Here is a 16,867-nt window from a genome sequence, read left to right on the forward strand (position 1 = left end):
TAGCTCAGATACAAGTTTTGATTTTCTCATTTAAAGGCAATATTTTGAGGCAAAATCAGATGCAAAATGTTACAGCTCCTTACGACAGCTACCTGGGGGACAAAAGTGAGGAAGATCAAAAGCTGCCTAGAGAGCAAGAGAAGCTTTTTTCTTCCCTTTTTGGCTGCAAGCATGAATGACAAGATCAGAATGAAAGTGTATTTTGAATCCATATCTGCCTTTATTTAAGCACCATTTCTTACTGAAACACTCCTTCTGGGGACCGGACAGCTGGACTAAAGCTCTGTATCAGCAATGAAACAGCAAGGTGTTTTGAGGAACACCTCTGTGGAGAGCAGTTCTGCTATTTGCACCTCCTTTTGCTCCTACCACCACTTACCTCATTGACACCTCCACCCTTCAGCAAGGAGCAGATTCCACCAGTGTGGGCTATGCCGCTCCGACTGCTCTGAAATCGGCTCCCCCTTTAACAAAAAGGAGAGGAAAAGAAGATTATTTCTCTCAGCCTCGGAGCAYTTCAATTCAGCATCCCTCTATTTACCTTCCTTATCTCCAAAGGAGGCCCCAGCATTTGCAATTGCCAGTTGCTACCAACATGCTGCCAACTATGCAAAAACACAAAACTATTCACAAACCTCACATGAAAGCTTTTCTCAACTGTTTTAATAAAAGTGATTGCCATCTTCCCTTCTCCTCCTCTGATTACACTGCATGGGAAAGGTTGGAATAAGGAGGAGACTATTTTGCCAAATCTCCTGCACCTCTCCAGCCTTCTGCCTGTTCCCACCTACATTAGCACAAGGACCTGGACTTAAGCTATAGACAGAGCAAGAGACGCCACTGTGGTGCAAAGCATGAGGCTTCTGCCATAATGGGCAACGGGTTAAAAGCTGTGTGTCTACATTGGCCATGTAGATGTGACAAAGATCCAGGTGAAAACTAAGCAATCCGTACTGCCCAAGGCTGGTGGAAACTCCCCAGAGCTGCAGGCAGTTACTCCAGGCGCCCCAGTCACTTTGATGCCACTTTGATGCCACCCACGTCGGCAGGAGCCACAGCCAGGCACCGGAGGCAGCAGATACTCTGTACCACATCAGGGCACCGATCCCCACCAATTTGGGCAAGCTCATTTTTCACAGGAAAACAGAAAAACACCAAGAAACAGAATACACSTAATGGTGCTGAGGGCACAAGTTCACTTGTAAGCTGTGCACTAGCACGCAAGCCAGTCTCACCTCCCAGCTCAACAGTGCCTTGCTAAAGGATGCAATTTGAGAATTTCTAAATTATCTATGAACGTAATRTCTCACATATCATGATTTTCGTTGCTGTTTTGGTCTGCACTGGAATCAGTATTACAGTAGGGCCTAGAGTCCCCATCACTGGTTCAAACAGGGCCCTCTCTGTCATAGTCAATCCACAACCACTTGTAAGAAAAACTAGTTCCCATTTCACAGATGAAAAACTGAGAGAGAGAGGAATTAAAACCTGCAGACATCAGCTGCAGAGTTGTCTTCATAYAAAAAGGTCAATGACAGGAATGCAAAAAAAAAAACTGAAAGTTGTTTCTTCTCATTTAAGTTGTGCTAAAGTGAGTTTTTAAGCTAAGTTTATTCATATAGGCTTCTAAAACAACAGCACAGAGAGATAAGGACTCTCAGAGCACTGGTCTATCTAACGTAAGTCAAAAACCATGAACCTTTTGTACACATATTGACTATTAAATCAACCTCATTAGCAAAATAATTGAGAGATTTAGGGAAAACAGCATTCCTCCCMATTCACTGCTCTTCTAGCACATGTTTCTCCAAAAAAGCTTTGAGCAACTGAAACCTCCAAGCACAGAGGTCAATTGACAAAGCAGAGCAGGCCATACTGCATTTTATTTACTTAATTAATTAATTAATTCGGGTTTTTTTGGCTTTTAAGTAGAAAAGCTCACTGGTTCCAAAGCACATATTCTGCTTCTCATTACTGCAGCAAGGAGGCTGATGCTCTATGGCAGCAGAGGTGGCCCTGCAGAGCGGAGCCACGCGCTGCCGGCCGCGCAGCTGCCCCTGCGCTGCAGGCTGCAGCTCACGCACCCGCGGCTGCTGCTGAACCCGCTAAGAGAAAGGGGGAATCAAATCTCCAGCTGCCTGGCCATGCTCTTTATGCATTATTCTAGCTCCTTCCCACTCAGAAACATCATTGTCTAAAATTTCCATGCATTTGCACACGCACCATRAAGGAGACACACTAGCCACTTGCCACAAGCAATCCCCGAGATACAGGAAGAAAACCCCAAAATAATAAAGCATCACACGAGGTTACGTACGAAAAGAGGTGAACTGCGTCACTCTTCTCTCTGATAAAATCCCTCCTATATTTCATAAACTCACGTAGGGTCACTAAGGGGTTCTCAGATATGGCGAACTTGTTATCAGTAGCCCAGGTTTCCATGGCAACCAATACTATCCTGGTGTTAAGTTGTTCTTTATAGATCTAGTACATAACAGAATGAATAAATATGTCAAATAGAATAAAGGCACTTTTTCCCTCCTTTCTGCAATAGCTTGCATAACTAAGTACTTAGTATGTATTAATACATTTTTGGTTCTCCTATGCATTTTTACCTCACTCAAAATCAACCAACAAACAAACAAAAAAATCAAGTAAAATCTAGATTCTGAATAACTTCTCCCATGCCAAAATAAAAGGTTCCTTGCAGGTGCTAAAAAGGTTCACAGAAATTAAGTGTGATTTTTGTCAGATTGCTACAGAGCCTTTTCAAATAGCTCAAAGGTTTGGCATTTATCTGTCTTTTATAATGTCCAGTGCATCTCAGCAACGTAAAAGAAATGTCTTACACATTCTGCAGAAATGCTGTTTTTACTTTTGTATGCCTCTTCKGTAGTATTTAACCTCATCCTGTCTGCCTCATGCAAAACAGGGCCATCCATTGACTGCTGAGGGCTGAGAGCACCCATCAAAGGGTTTCAAGAGCAGGATCAGCATTTCTCATTTTCAAGCAACAGAATTTTCTGGAGTGAGGTATATAARCCCCCGTTGATTCACATTTGGTTCATTTGAGCTCATTTGATTTGAGCTATAATCCATATAATCCATCKCTATGGATTGCTCCTATTCTAATTCATTTACTCAAATGTTTAATTTTTTTCTGAAAAACTTAGTGCATTCTAATTTTAGACTGCCTTGTAGTTTCAGCCATAGCCAACACAGGATCCTGCATTACAACTGTCATAGCTAAGATGCCCTTGACAAGTCAAATTCAAGGAGTCCTTCCAGCAGGGTATTTAAACCTTTGTGGATACAGAAGATCTCTTACCCTTTATGTTAGAAAAAGGCTCATATTTGGCTGACTTTGGTTCTAAATTCATTTGGAACTTGTGACCTTCACATATGTTATTATTAGGTATCCCAAAAGAGACAATTCCCACAATTATCAGCAGGATGATCATAYGATTTATCTCACAGACAGAAAAATATGTATTTGAGTGATACTTACTAAATCTGCCATGTTGACAACTGATTTAGCGTAGCTATTTGTATGGCCAACTGACAAGCGGTGCTTTTTATACTGTGAAAGAAACACAGGCAAGTTATAAACACAGATTTGAGAAAGAACAAACACAATTTCCAAACGAGTATGGAATAAAAGCAACTGCATCAACAGCAGAACCGCTGCGCAGGGCCGGGTCTCCTGCTCTGAATGAAACACCAATAAGTGACAGCAGAAAGTCACTCACAAATGCACATTGCTATTGCAAGAATCTATTAATAAACTTTTGGAAAGTACAGCAAGATCTTTGCTGAAAAATACTATAAGGGCAGGAACGTATTATTATTCTCTCTCAACTATCTTTATTATTGGCATTTTAGAAGTTAATTCCCAAATGTCAATATAGAAGTTAGCAATACAACTTTGCCAGTATCAACGTTTTCATTTATCAGACTTTCCTTTTCTCTTTTCCCAACTCTCTTAAGGCTTCTTTTGGATTTCTCCATTTGCAGTATCACACTGCAGAATTCCAAAAAAATTGGCTCAAACCACCTTAGTAACCAGACAGCCATGCCATCTTTACTGAAATCTATACAATAATTCTATAAAGATGACATTTGGCACTTAAGAAAGCGTTCCAGGTACTCCTATCTGCTGATAAACACTTAGGAAGAGCACCACGGATATAAAATGGCAAGTATCTCAGAAGCACTTAAGGAATAAAGGCATAGATTTAATCGCCTTGTACCCTGAGAAACTTGATTTTAGAAGCAAAATGTTCCATTTTCTCTAAAAGCTAGGACCTGAAAGTGCACAAGAGGAAGAGCTGGCCAGCCGGCTGGTGGGGGAGCTGTGCTTTTAAGCAGGAATGGGGGGAAACTGCCAAGAACGAGGCGTAACATGAAAGTTACACAGTCGAATAATGGAAGAGCATGAAAAAATGGTAGTTGGAATGAAATGAAAGATGTACAAGATAAGGAAAAAGTAAAGCGCAGGAATGAAAGGAAACAYGTACACTGCTTAAGTTTCTACTTGCAAATAAAAACCCAGGTCTCCATGCTGCTTTAAGCACTTGGAAATGCTTGGAAGCTGTTCAAGCATGGAAATGCTTGAAGTATGTTAATTTCTAAGCTGGTTCTAATGTTTCTACTTCGAAAGCTGGTGCTTTCCAGCCATGGAAAGCCATGGTGCAGGAAACAGCCCAAGTGTGGGGCTAAAACCCTCCGCACCCCAACCGGAGCAGCAGCACTCAACCAACAGCCCCGGGCTGCAGTGGTGCTGCAAGGGGCAGCGAGCAGGAGGAGACACCCTGGGACGCCCGCACCAGGGCACCCTGCCGTGTTTGAGGACTGTCTGCGTGTTCTTTCCACCACATTACGTGGCTTGTTCATTTTCTCCCTGAGAAAATAGAAGCCTAAAAAATAATTTTATCGATATTTACTTGGACATATAAAAAGTAAATCCAATGTCACTGTTGATCTCTGCATTATCMTCAAAGTTGTACAATTACATTCTTGTTTGCTGAGCTACTAGAACTAAGAAAAGTGCTAAGGAAAGTCAGAAAGAAAAAACACTGGCTTAAAAATCACACTGATATTTTTCGCCTTATGACACTGAGCCCTACTTTATGACCCTACGCTCTGATAATCAGTCCTGGATCCATTCTCAGTAAAATTATCTTACTGCAACCTCAGTGAGAGACCCCATCTGTTGTTCTAGCAGCCTCCTGCATTTATTCTACCCAGATGCTGTTCTTTATTGCCCATGCTTTACAGGCAACTAAAACAGTATTAWGTTACTCATAAACATAAGGTATTGAAGTTAGCCTGTCTTACCATTAGATGATCATTTACAATCATTAGCTCAATGTATTTTGTTTCCTCTTCAACTTTACGTGGAATCTGACGAACCTACAGACAGAGTGATATCTTCAGAAAACAAATTTCTCTTTTATTAATTCTGTTCTTAGATACTGATATTACTTCTGGTAACTACACCATTTCAAAAAAAATYTTAAATATACCCTAAAAAGGCAATAGGATGTCAAATTCATTAGAACAAGCAGACATAAAAAAAAAAAGGCACACATTTTTATTCTGTAACTAGCTGAGGTATTTTTTAGAGGGTGAATGAGAATGAATTATATATTTTTTCAAAAAAAGAAATCCCCAGTTCCCCAAATTTCACCACCTCCAGAACATGTATACAACCTTAAACAGTGAAATCAAGCCTGTCACCACACCTGACCCTCCATCACTGCTTTTTTTAAAGTARACTTTCTCCGGGCCTTGCTCTCTAAAACATGGGTTGTTACAAATGGATTGTTCCAACTGGGTTAAACATTAATCGTTTTTACAGAGAAAGGGGATCACACTGACTTTTTGTACTACAAAAATCTTTTAACAATTGTATTATTCATTCATATCCTGCATAATCCTTATAATCCACTGAAGCCAGTATTCCATGCCACATTTGCTTTTAGTTTAGGACTGTGCTTCTCCATGAGGTCCCTATTTTCCTGGCGTTTCCAGGACAGTTACCACTTCATTCTGCTTTGACAATCCAGAGTAGTGGCTGGTTTATAAACCACCTGAGAGCGCCTCAAAAATGATTTCTGGAATTTCTCTAATGTTATTTTCACTTCTCTTTCCCCTCCAAGGTGCTTCCAACATTAGTTACAGACATAAAAAACACCTTTTTCTCCAGCTGTCCTCGGTATTTCCTGTTCACTTGCACTGTTCAGCACCCTTGAACTGGCCCTGTTTTGACCTGTACCATCATTTGAGCTCTAGTCCTAAAACMTAAAGGATTGTTGCTATTGGTATCTTTCTGGTGCAAAGATAAAAATCTGCTGTTAATGCCTTCTTCAATGGAAACTGAACTCTCAATTTATAATATTTATTTAAATCAAAGTGATGTTACTAATCAGCATTGCAACATAAAATGTAAACGTTTCTCTAATTGGGATTATGCAATCCAATCCTATATTAAAACAGATGGAAAATATTTTTGCTATTTTTTCATATGCAGTTTAGCAATGTAGACAATTTTATCATATTGATAAAAACACTCATTCAGAGATTTAGCAGCAGAACACTASATGGAGCTTAGGGAAGGAATTGCCACAGGCGTTTATAAAAATAAAGGCGAGGGGGCTGATCTTGGCAAGATCCCTCTTGGGGTATCCAGTAATTCTCTTGAAACCGATAACTSATATTTTCATTAGCTCTCATCACTCAAGAGGAGCTTAATTCATAAGGCAAGTAATATGTAGGAGAATCCAGCATTATAAATATGCACACCCCACGTATCTCTAAGTGTCTATCTCCAACACTCAATCCCCATTTTTGTAATCGCTGTATTGGTATAGAGAGACCTCATGCCCTATCAGAAGCATCCGCAGGGCTCCCATCAGTCAAGAATTAATTGAGGAGACACAAAACAAACATACATAATGGAATATTATTTTCAAGTCACCGTAGTGACACCTACCTGCCTTTTACGTCTTCTGTGTCTTGGCTTTACAACAAAYTCCTCCGACGTGGTGTTCATTTGCCAGAACTCTAAGCAGAAAACACAGGCAAATACRTGGACTGTTTACAGCAACACAGCTCAGCCATTACTGACCCTGAGGGAGCACATCCTCCTCTGGATSAGGTGTGGGAACAACTCCTCCTCACAAGCTTCCCACTGGAAAGGAGGCCATGCTACAGCTGCTTCTCAGGAATACTGTTCTCATTGGACACACTACTGGTGGAATCTTGGTCTGCTAAACCAGATGACTCGGGGGTGTCACACCTCAAAAAGCACAGCAGAGGTTCTAAGGCAAAACTTTACCAATCTTGTGAGTGAAATATTATTAGCACAGTGCTCCCGTGGAATGAATCACGTTTGCTGAAATTCAGCAGACATTCACAGAGCTCTTGCAATAGCTGCCTAAATTAATAAGAGCAACAGAAGGCAGAATTAATGCTTTAAGACGATTATACTCACCAAGTAAAACATGTTAGAGTTGGGAGAAACCTTATGGGATTTTGGCAATGCTCACTGTCAATACAATATTTCTCCCTGCTAATCCCTCTGTGTCTTTAACTTGTTAAATCTCTAATCACAAGCACCAAGTAGTTTATTCTTTTGCCAAATCCTTGGAAGGGCACGCGAGGGTAAAGCAGAAGTCAACACTTGTTCTCAGTCTTTTAAGTGTCCACGTGTACTTTTCCATGATGTACTTTAATTTTAGATGCCTGTTCTTTGCCTTGATTTTCCTTACACAATAGAAATCTCTTTCCCTATYCCACATAAACATTTTTATTATTGACATAGGCCCCATGAAGATTTTTTGAGAAGCAGAAATTAAATGTTTGCTTATTTTATAGCATGTCTTTTCCTTTGTTTAGTTTCTCTCTTTTGCAAGGTACTTTCTAGATTGCAGAGTGATTTCACCAATCCTGCAGAGAAGTAAACAGTACTGCAGGAGCTGTGTAAAGTAACGGACTTCCAATTCAYACACCTTGACTCATAATTTTTGCTTGTATTAGAAAATGCTAAATAGTTCAGTTTTACTGGTGACTACAGAAGGTTTCTCAGAGCTCCACCTCTCACCATGCAGCCCGAGGATTTCTGCACCAGGCTTAAAAAGTAATATTAAAACCAACACTGACTAAGTTCTTGACAGACCTGCCCTACCAGAAAAGACTAAACTACTACGTTGAACTGYCTATCTGACACAAAATGAAACTATTCTTAACCAAGAGTGGGTAGCTACTTACAAAACAAACCATGAAAGCAAAGCATGGGTATTTGGTATTTGACTGTCTAAATCTAACTGTCAAATTGATATGTAAAGTTTACAAATATCTTTCTATAGAGGGGCCTGGACAACTGCTTAAAAGCATTTTCTTGGTGCTTTACACCCATGAAGATCCATCTGAGACCAGTTATGCCAGTGTATTTGAGAATTCTCTGGATAAAACAAATCTAAAATAAACTAAATTGCGACCAGGACCCCTATTTATTGCTTAAAAGCCTGCAAAAGTCCAGGCTCTAGAGCTCACAATGAAGGGAAAACTACTTAATTTTTTTCACMTATTTCTTCTTATTTCTGTTGACTAATTTAGACTGTGTGCTAGTGCCACACATCTGACTCTCAACCTTTCAATTTAGTTTTGTATCTTTTTYTAAGGGGTAAAAATACAGCTTTTTAATCAATAAAATAATATTTTGCATTGGTATAGCTCCAGYGTAGAGCAACAAAGATGATTAAGGGATTAGAGCATCTATCWTATGAGGAAAGATGGAGTGAGTTGGGCCTGTTTAGCTTGGAGAAGAGACAGTTGAGAGGGGATCTGATCAATCTGTACAAATACCTGAGGGGAAAAGGTAAAGATGGAGCCAAGCTCTTCCCAGTGGTGGCCAGGGACAGGACAACGGGCAATGGGTGCAAGTTGAAGCACAGAAAGTTCCATCTCCAGGTGAGGAAGAGCTTCTTTCCTGTGCGGGTGACAGAGCCCTGGCACAGGCTGCCCAGGGAGGCTGTGGAGTCTCCTTCTCTGGAGATCTTCCAAACCYGCCTGGATGCCGCCCTGTGCCCCRTGCTCTGGGTGTCCCTGCTGGAGCAGGGGGTTGGACTGGATGATCTCTAGARGCCCCCTTCCAACCTCAACCACTCTGTGATTCTTTGTTCAGGATCTGAAATAACTTTATGAAGAAATGCAAACATTCTCCCTACTCTCACAAATCAGGCATCTCTGGAGGGGAATGAACACTGACATTAACACGTTATCACACGTTAACACTGCACTAGAATTCAAAAGCTGAACGGGTTCACTTAGGGTGCATTTCCAGCCAGGGACCCTCAGGCAAAAGAACAAGACCAGCAAAAACACAAAGGAAATACAGAGAGTTAAGAAAAGCTAGCTGCAATTTGGACAGGAATATCTGACCTCTAGAAAAGTGTAATGAGGATTCAAGTGACCCTAAAAGAAAAGGACATCTATTATGCACTATTTGAAAAAACAACACATTCGATAATATACTGTTGTGAAAGTCATGACAGAGAACTATTGCTCCATACATATTGTGATGAAAAACTATAATTTACTAAGCTACAAAATGAAAGTCTCTAGGTATGYCAGGTTATCCTCCCGAGCCTTCCTTATTTATGCTCCTCATTACCTCCATAGACAACTGCAAAGTACAGAACAGTTTACTCTCTTCTACAACAACACTTTTTTTTAATTCTCAAGGAATGGACAAATGTAAAAGTGTTGCTATCACTGTTGATATAACAATGTCTGCCTTTAATCTTAGGGATGTCAAGTAATCCCTATTACTTGATTTTTGCCTTTCTAGCATCAGCACAAAGCTCCACTGAAGCTCATCTAGCCCATAATGAAGTGCTTAGTGGAGATCTCAGCTTATGCACAGCCTCTTTTAAAGGTGAGAAAGAAATTCTGACATTAAGGTAGAGCTCCTTAGGCTGGAGCCTAATTGCCAAATTAGGAGAGTAATAAAGAATATGGTCAAAACTGATGATATAGCCTAGCACAGTGCTTGCTGCTAACAATAAAGATCCTTTGGCAGTAGTTAACAAAAAAAACAAACACAATGATCATATGACTTGTAAATATTGAAAAGTTCAGAAAAGTTGAAGTAAAAATTGTATTCCTCTGAGGATGCTGCATTTTCCCAGGTAAAGAAAAAGCAAAGCCCTAGCTCACTGAGGTGAAGAGGAGCCTCACCAGCAGTCCCAGGTGCTACAGAGGGAAGATGTGGCAGCAGCCAGGCGGGAGAGAACAACATTGCTCACATGAGCACAAAGGAAAAAACGTGGTAAAGAAAACATGGTGCTAATTTCTGTCATGCCTGGAGCTATACCAATCTGGAGGGAGTCCACTGAGATCATCACCCACCACACAAGCCTTTGGTTCTGCCTCTTCTGCCTTGCCTGGGCAATGGTAAGTAGATGCAAGAGACCAAACTTGGACATTGCTCTATTTAGACTCAGAAATACTGCTCCTCTAGAACTAAAATCAAGGTGGTCCAAATGTAGCTATTTCCTGTGTTTTCCCTCATTACTTCTCCAAATTACTCTGCTTTGCTTAAAAACTAACAGACCCTTGCACACTGTTCTCCCGGGCATGACCAATGCAGAGCRCAGCACAGTATGTGCTGTCACAGGACAAGTACTTTGTAATGCAAACACTCGACATCTGCAATTCTCCTTCAGCCTACAGAGGTTTCTTCTCAAATAACAGTTGCTATGAAGGACAGCTTCATTTATCTAGGATACACTTTGTAGAGTTGGAAACCGCAACTGTAAAATTGACAAATCCTTGACAGAATGGGAGTATGCCACAAATTGTGTAATTTTAGCTTCAATTAGTAAGCCAGCTTCTCATAGATAAAACTCATGATTTTAAAAGCCTCTTATCCATCCAGACACAATGTTGGTAAAGTAAAATGTTTGTGAGGATTCATGACTAKGTGCTTAACACCACTTCCAAATGCGTGACCTGTGCTACAGCCCACATGTGACAGACACTGAACAGGCTGAAGAAGAGAGAGGCCCCAACCAGCAACACTGTTTGGCAATCTCCTGTCCCTTAGACTCACACCACRATACTCACCTTGTACCTCAAAACAGGAAGAACTCATGGAGAGTTATCAATCTTTGGCAATATAGTTTTTTTCCAACATCATCTTCAGGCTATCTCTGTCCTTGCTTTTCTATATTTAATCATACATAACAGCCCACAAACCACAAGACGTGTTCAAACAAACATACATGTCACAATGTGCAGGTACAGGTGAGGTTTGATTCAGTGCTTCATTTTTTTTCCCAGTGTTTTCAGGGTTTCAGATTGATTTTTTTTTCAGTGCTTTTTATTTAGTAAGAAAAAAAGAGCTACACAAATATGCAATGCACTGTCAAGAAGATTAACAATCAAATATCATCAACAAACCCAGCCTTAGATTAATATAATAGTCATGAATATTGAAAAAAWTCATACCAGATGGCAGGTCATCCAAAGGAATTTCAAGCAACTTGGATTTGTAAACAGAGTGGAAATGGGAGTCATCCTGAAACAGTAAACAGTTGCATGTATTAAATGAATCCATCTCTTAGGAATTAGGCAGGCAGTCCCCTGACACCAGACAACTACATTAGGGAAATTGCAAGCTGCAAGGYACCATTTTTGCAGATTTTTCTCCTTTTCTCAGTTTTGATGAAATCACTAATGACAATATTTCACTTGACACATGCGAGTACATCAAATGGAGTCAATTCAGCATCCTGAGACCTCAGAGGCTGAACTTACGTGGGCGCCTGAGGGCACTGAAGCAGAGAGAGAGGTATGGAGCACAATTGGAGAGGCAAAGTGGGAAGAAGGGATTCAAGGTAATCACAGCTTGGGCCTGCAGGTCTGAGGAGACCATACAGTCCTTAGTGCTATTCTGCATCAAAATGTCAGGAAGTATACACAGATGTACATGCTATTAACTAACTTCTGGAGAACTACTTCTGTAATTCTCCCCCTACTTTCCCGGAATACACACGTGGTGATGGGCACTGAAATACTAAGAAAATGACTTGGGAATGAGGGAATGGCTCTTTGGTCACAGTTCCCTATGCCTGGTCTGTACCTATAAATGTCTGTATTCAAAAACAACAGACAGGACAGTTAGGAATTCTACTTACATCTGAAGTGTAGTTTTCATCTGGCTCAATAAGGTAAGTATGATTTCCATCATAGAACATCCCACTGTTAACAGCAAGAAGTGCAAATACTGATTTAATAAAGAAACATTAATAGGGCATCAAAGTATGTTTAGTTAAGTACACATATATAAAAAATCAAGTATTTCAGAAAGTTAATGCTGTTTCAGGAAGGGAATATGATTCTTTGTTTTTGGAAAGACAGACTCTCCATTGCAGATAAACACTCCTTTCTCCTCCAGAACACTCCTACAACACACAAAAAGACTAGGAAAATAGGCAAATAATGAGAGTCAGATGATCTTTTCTTTTAATGGCCATATACAGTATTATATCAACATGGACATTACAGGACAAGTCATGGTGAGGAGTCACACCTGAGAGTGACATCAGACACTTCCACATTACCATCTGAACACACAGCAGAGATGAGGTCCTCTCCTGCAATGATGTTTCTTGCTATAGGATACCTTAATAGGTATTAAAGAATTATAGTGAGGTTTGGTCCTTAACGCAGTGCAGGACTCATGAGTATGGGTCATATACTTTAAAAGAAGAAAATGTTCATGTAGATATTATTTTTCAAGAACATAAAACAAAAGGACATTTCTTACATCACCATCCTTTAGACAGTCAACCAGATCAGCAGTTTTGTTTTTACTACAGGGATATGCATGGYTGAGATTAGCTTGTAGCAGCACATCCCTTTTAAAGTGTCACTACTAAGGGCTTTAAGCTTGGCCATAARTATAAGCTGTAGGTTCAATCTTGGCACATATTCACAACAGCAGCAAAAAAGCAATGTTATTTATTTATTTAYTTACTGTTTTCCAAATTTTACAGCATTAAAAAGCTRCCAGAATTCTCAATAATAAACAGTTTTTTGCATTTTGTTTTAAATCATCAAAAGTGGTTTAGGTTACACACAGGACTAGGTTCTGTAAGTAAAATACTGTCCTTCTGTCAAAACCTAATAGTTAAAAATAGCWTGTTCCTTCCCAGAATGCAGAATATGTTCTAGAAAATAAAATATTAATTCCTATTCTTAACTGTTAAAATTACTAACCTTGTGAAACATTACAGATTCTGACAAGAATATTTCTCTTGCTGCTCTGCACTTACAGGGTCAATCATGCAGATTTCACAGAAGTAGGCTTGGGTACTGAGCACATTCGATATATATCAATAAATGTTATGTGTCTTTAATGTATATTTAGAAAGTAAAGCTGTTTTACCTTTCAAACCACTCCTGCCTATTCTYTAGAAATAAAGTCCAGAGTGCTTAAAATAAATACTCTAGCACCTGCTGTGCTTCTCTGATGAGCACTAAAATGAGACAACCCTTCGCCCAGCGGCACTGACCTCGCAGCAAGTCTCTCCCTGGTAATAAATACAAGAGTCACAGGCRGCCTGGGCACCTCACCTGCCGCCTGACAAGGGACCTCAGTCTGCTGTGAACGAACCGCATCTTCATGGGAGCGAGATGAGAGAAAGCAGTAGTAAAATAAAAGCCCTTTAAAACCCTCAATTTGGATCACGGTCTTCAAGCAAGCAAATTTGCGATAATGAAACTCTAAGTTGAAGGTGGAATAGCAGTTTTAATGTTCACCACCAGTGGGCAGCCAAATCACAGATGAATATTTACCCGGTGTCTGCATGACAGGCTTTGAAGCAGAATTTTTCAGTCACACCTGACTAGGGCAGATGTATATCCCCAAAACTGGTGTTTTGTTTTTAACATTTTTTGCATTAATTCATGGGAAACTGTGGGTACTGCATATCCCACAGAAAACAATGTTGGATAGTGCAGAGTTCAAGCTGCAGCAATATATTTTTCATTAGAGAAGTTCAGATGAGAAGAAATTTGTAGTTGTAGAGTTAGTGTCACCTGGACACTTATTAACTTAATTTATAAAAGGAGACCACAACATACATATTACCACTCTTGATTTACAACTAGCTAAACAAATATAACATTATCCTGAGGAGACCTTCAGCAAGAATTCAGCTCTTACTGTTCAAGTTCTAGAAGTCCTAACAAGTAAGAGGAGAATAGCTTGAACTTTGGGAGTATGAAGTTTGTTATTCTGTTAAAAACACCTGGTCTGTATTACCTTACATGAAGGATGATTCTGCTGGAACTTCATTGCCTCAAAAAAAAATAGTTCTCAAAGAGGAGCTTAATTATGGAGGATAAATATCTGCATCTCTCATCATACAACTATGTTGGAGGGGACAAATTGGAATAGAAGGCAATTTAAGAATACAAAGTGGCAAAAAAAGTGTCAAGAACCACCAAAAGGAGGCCGGGAAAGGACATACACAGCCTTCCCTTCCTGCTTTTTCTCCTAGGAGTTTGAGCAGGGCCTAGGGGATTGCAAGCCAAGACCTAATAGATGGCTGCTAATGGAAGTCATGCAGTTAGCCCCTCTTGGATGCATTAGGATGCATCTATTTTTAGGCTGGCTGGCTGTACAGAACCTGAGCTCAGGTTTCCTGAGCTGCTCAACCTTGCACACAGAAGCGAGAAATGCATCTCCGTGTCAGACGATGAGCGCAAGAACGACGCTCTTCCCCCCTCCCAAAAAATAAAATACAGATACAGATAGAGATATATGATAGAAACCACTTAAAGACATGTAGAATACCTGGAGACAGAAAATAGCAAGCTAAAGAAGGTCCCATTGGCTAAGCCCGGCTTCACCAGAGAAAAAAAGCAAAGTCCAGGGAATTTTCACACTCGGGCTCCCTTGCTGCCATTCTCCACATGACCTCTCAAGTGAAGGATGGCCTCAGGATCAAAATTACTGAGATGTTGCAATTCCCTAGGCCAACTGAAGTTATTTGGCTGCTCTGAAAACCTGAATAACTTCCTTTTAATAATGCCAAAAGCAGAGAGTGCCAAAAGCCACACCAGCCACATACAGCTCCCCGCAACCTTCAGATGACAGCAGTTTTAACTATTTGATCACTAAAATACTATATTTTACTATGCTTTCTTCCCAAATTATTATGCTTTCTTCCATATTCCCAAGACTTTGATATATCTAAAGTATTATTCCATGCACACAGGTTAAGATTAGCATTTCTTGAAGAAAGTGGACAGGAGTAGAGAAATTCTAAATGGACAAAATCTGCTTTCTAAATAGAGTAGAAAAAGTTTGTCACTGTACTGACAAAAAAAAAGGGAATATGTACTACTTTCAAGTGGTTCATATTTCCTTTTTTTATTGCAGTATATTTTTATTTTTGTCGAATGTGATATTTTGGGTTACTTTTACCTTTGCTACTCTACATGATATTTTTTAAATGACGTCTGCCTTGCAATCCCTGCCTTGTGTGCTTGTTTGCCTTTACAGCAAGGATTTTACAAGGTTCTAATTAAAGTCACTCTTTGAAAAGATGATGAGATATTTAACAGAGGTTGCAACCTAATAAGAAAACAAATAGTACTTCTTTTACTATAAACAGCTATATTTTGTTTAAAAGACTAAGACAAGCACAATAAAAACAAAATAGCAGACTTACTGAAGTCCATGGCATGTTGACAAGGCAACAAATGATACAGAATTTCCTCGAATTTGTCCCTGATAATAGCAGTGTTCTCCACCCTGAAAGAGAAAAGAAATGTAAATCCACAAGATGCCCCATACTATCACAATCTGTTCTTTCAAATACCATTTTTCTTTCACAATTGTATTGAGAACCCATGGACATGGTTCCCAAAATCTTCGGCCATGGATGAGTTTGGTATCTAATCTAATATAGTGGTTTTGACCCTCTCTACACTGAATGGAGATGAGTAGTGGCAGTCTGTGATCCCTGGCATCCGAGACAGACTTCTGAGCTCGGAGGCTCCAGAAGGGCCCTTCTCTCTTCACTCACTATGAACACAGCAGACTAGACACCTGGTCTGCACATGTCTCTTGGATAAGATGAACTCTAGCCTGCAGCACGAGCAATTTCCTTCTTTGGGGGAAAAAGATAATAATATTGGATTAAAAGAAAGAATTCTAAGTGCTTCTTAGTGCTTTCAAGCTAATGGAATCTAACTAAAACCAAATGGTATAGAGGGGTACAAAGAAAATCAGTATCTGCCTCTTCTTGCCTGCAAATAAAATATATAATCTTCAAATCAAATCCAGAAGCCCTTAGTTACCATTCCCTACCTTTAGTTTCAGAGAACTCAGAGAAGTAGAACGAGCCCTACTGCACATGCACTGACTGTAGTCAGTTTTGCATAGTGTAACTACTTGAATATGCAAGTAGAAAAATAATTCCAAAGTCCTTAGATTTTTTTCTTCCACCTTTTCCCACAGAAAAACTTCGCTATTAGAAGCTCGCTACTCAGTCACGCCATGTTATTGTTGTGCTATTATTGGTTATAAGACTATTTAAAGACAGAAAACTTCCTTTTTTTTCTTTTTTTTTTAAATTTCATCTTAATAGTAACACTCTAACATTTCTACTACATACTATCAAATACTAGCCCACAAGTACAAAAAATCTACCTGGCCTAACGTACCAAGCTCTGCAAAGATTCGTGTCCATTTACAGCAGGGAAATGCATCATAACTACTGCTTTTCCAAAAGCCAGTAGTCACCTGCACGCCTCAGGACCACCTAGCTGATGGTCAACATAGCTG

General features: G+C 39.9%; 1 protein-coding gene across 2 annotated transcripts in view; it reads right to left on the bottom strand.

The window, feature by feature from the left end:
- The window catches only part of ADAM22 (ADAM metallopeptidase domain 22), a 57,119-nt gene extending 41,312 nt beyond the window's left edge, over nt 1-15,807 (bottom strand). For both annotated transcript variants that reach the window (XM_026039415.1, XM_026039416.1), the window contains exons 1-8: nt 15,750-15,807; nt 12,204-12,267; nt 11,515-11,584; nt 6,995-7,065; nt 5,338-5,412; nt 3,509-3,580; nt 2,318-2,484; nt 380-464 (exon numbers count right to left, since the gene is read on the bottom strand). In XM_026039415.1, the coding sequence (XP_025895200.1) occupies nt 380-464; nt 2,318-2,484; nt 3,509-3,580; nt 5,338-5,412; nt 6,995-7,065; nt 11,515-11,584; nt 12,204-12,263 (600 nt within the window). In that variant the 5' untranslated portion in view covers nt 12,264-12,267; nt 15,750-15,807. The remainder of the gene's footprint in view (nt 1-379; nt 465-2,317; nt 2,485-3,508; nt 3,581-5,337; nt 5,413-6,994; nt 7,066-11,514; nt 11,585-12,203; nt 12,268-15,749) is intronic.
- Between the last annotated feature and the right edge of the window lie 1,060 nt (nt 15,808-16,867).

The sequence above is a fragment of the Nothoprocta perdicaria genome, unplaced genomic scaffold (genome assembly GCF_003342845.1).
Source record: "Nothoprocta perdicaria isolate Ctin4 unplaced genomic scaffold, notPer1 scaffold_23, whole genome shotgun sequence".
In the NCBI taxonomy this organism is placed as follows: Eukaryota; Metazoa; Chordata; class Aves; order Tinamiformes; family Tinamidae; genus Nothoprocta; species Nothoprocta perdicaria.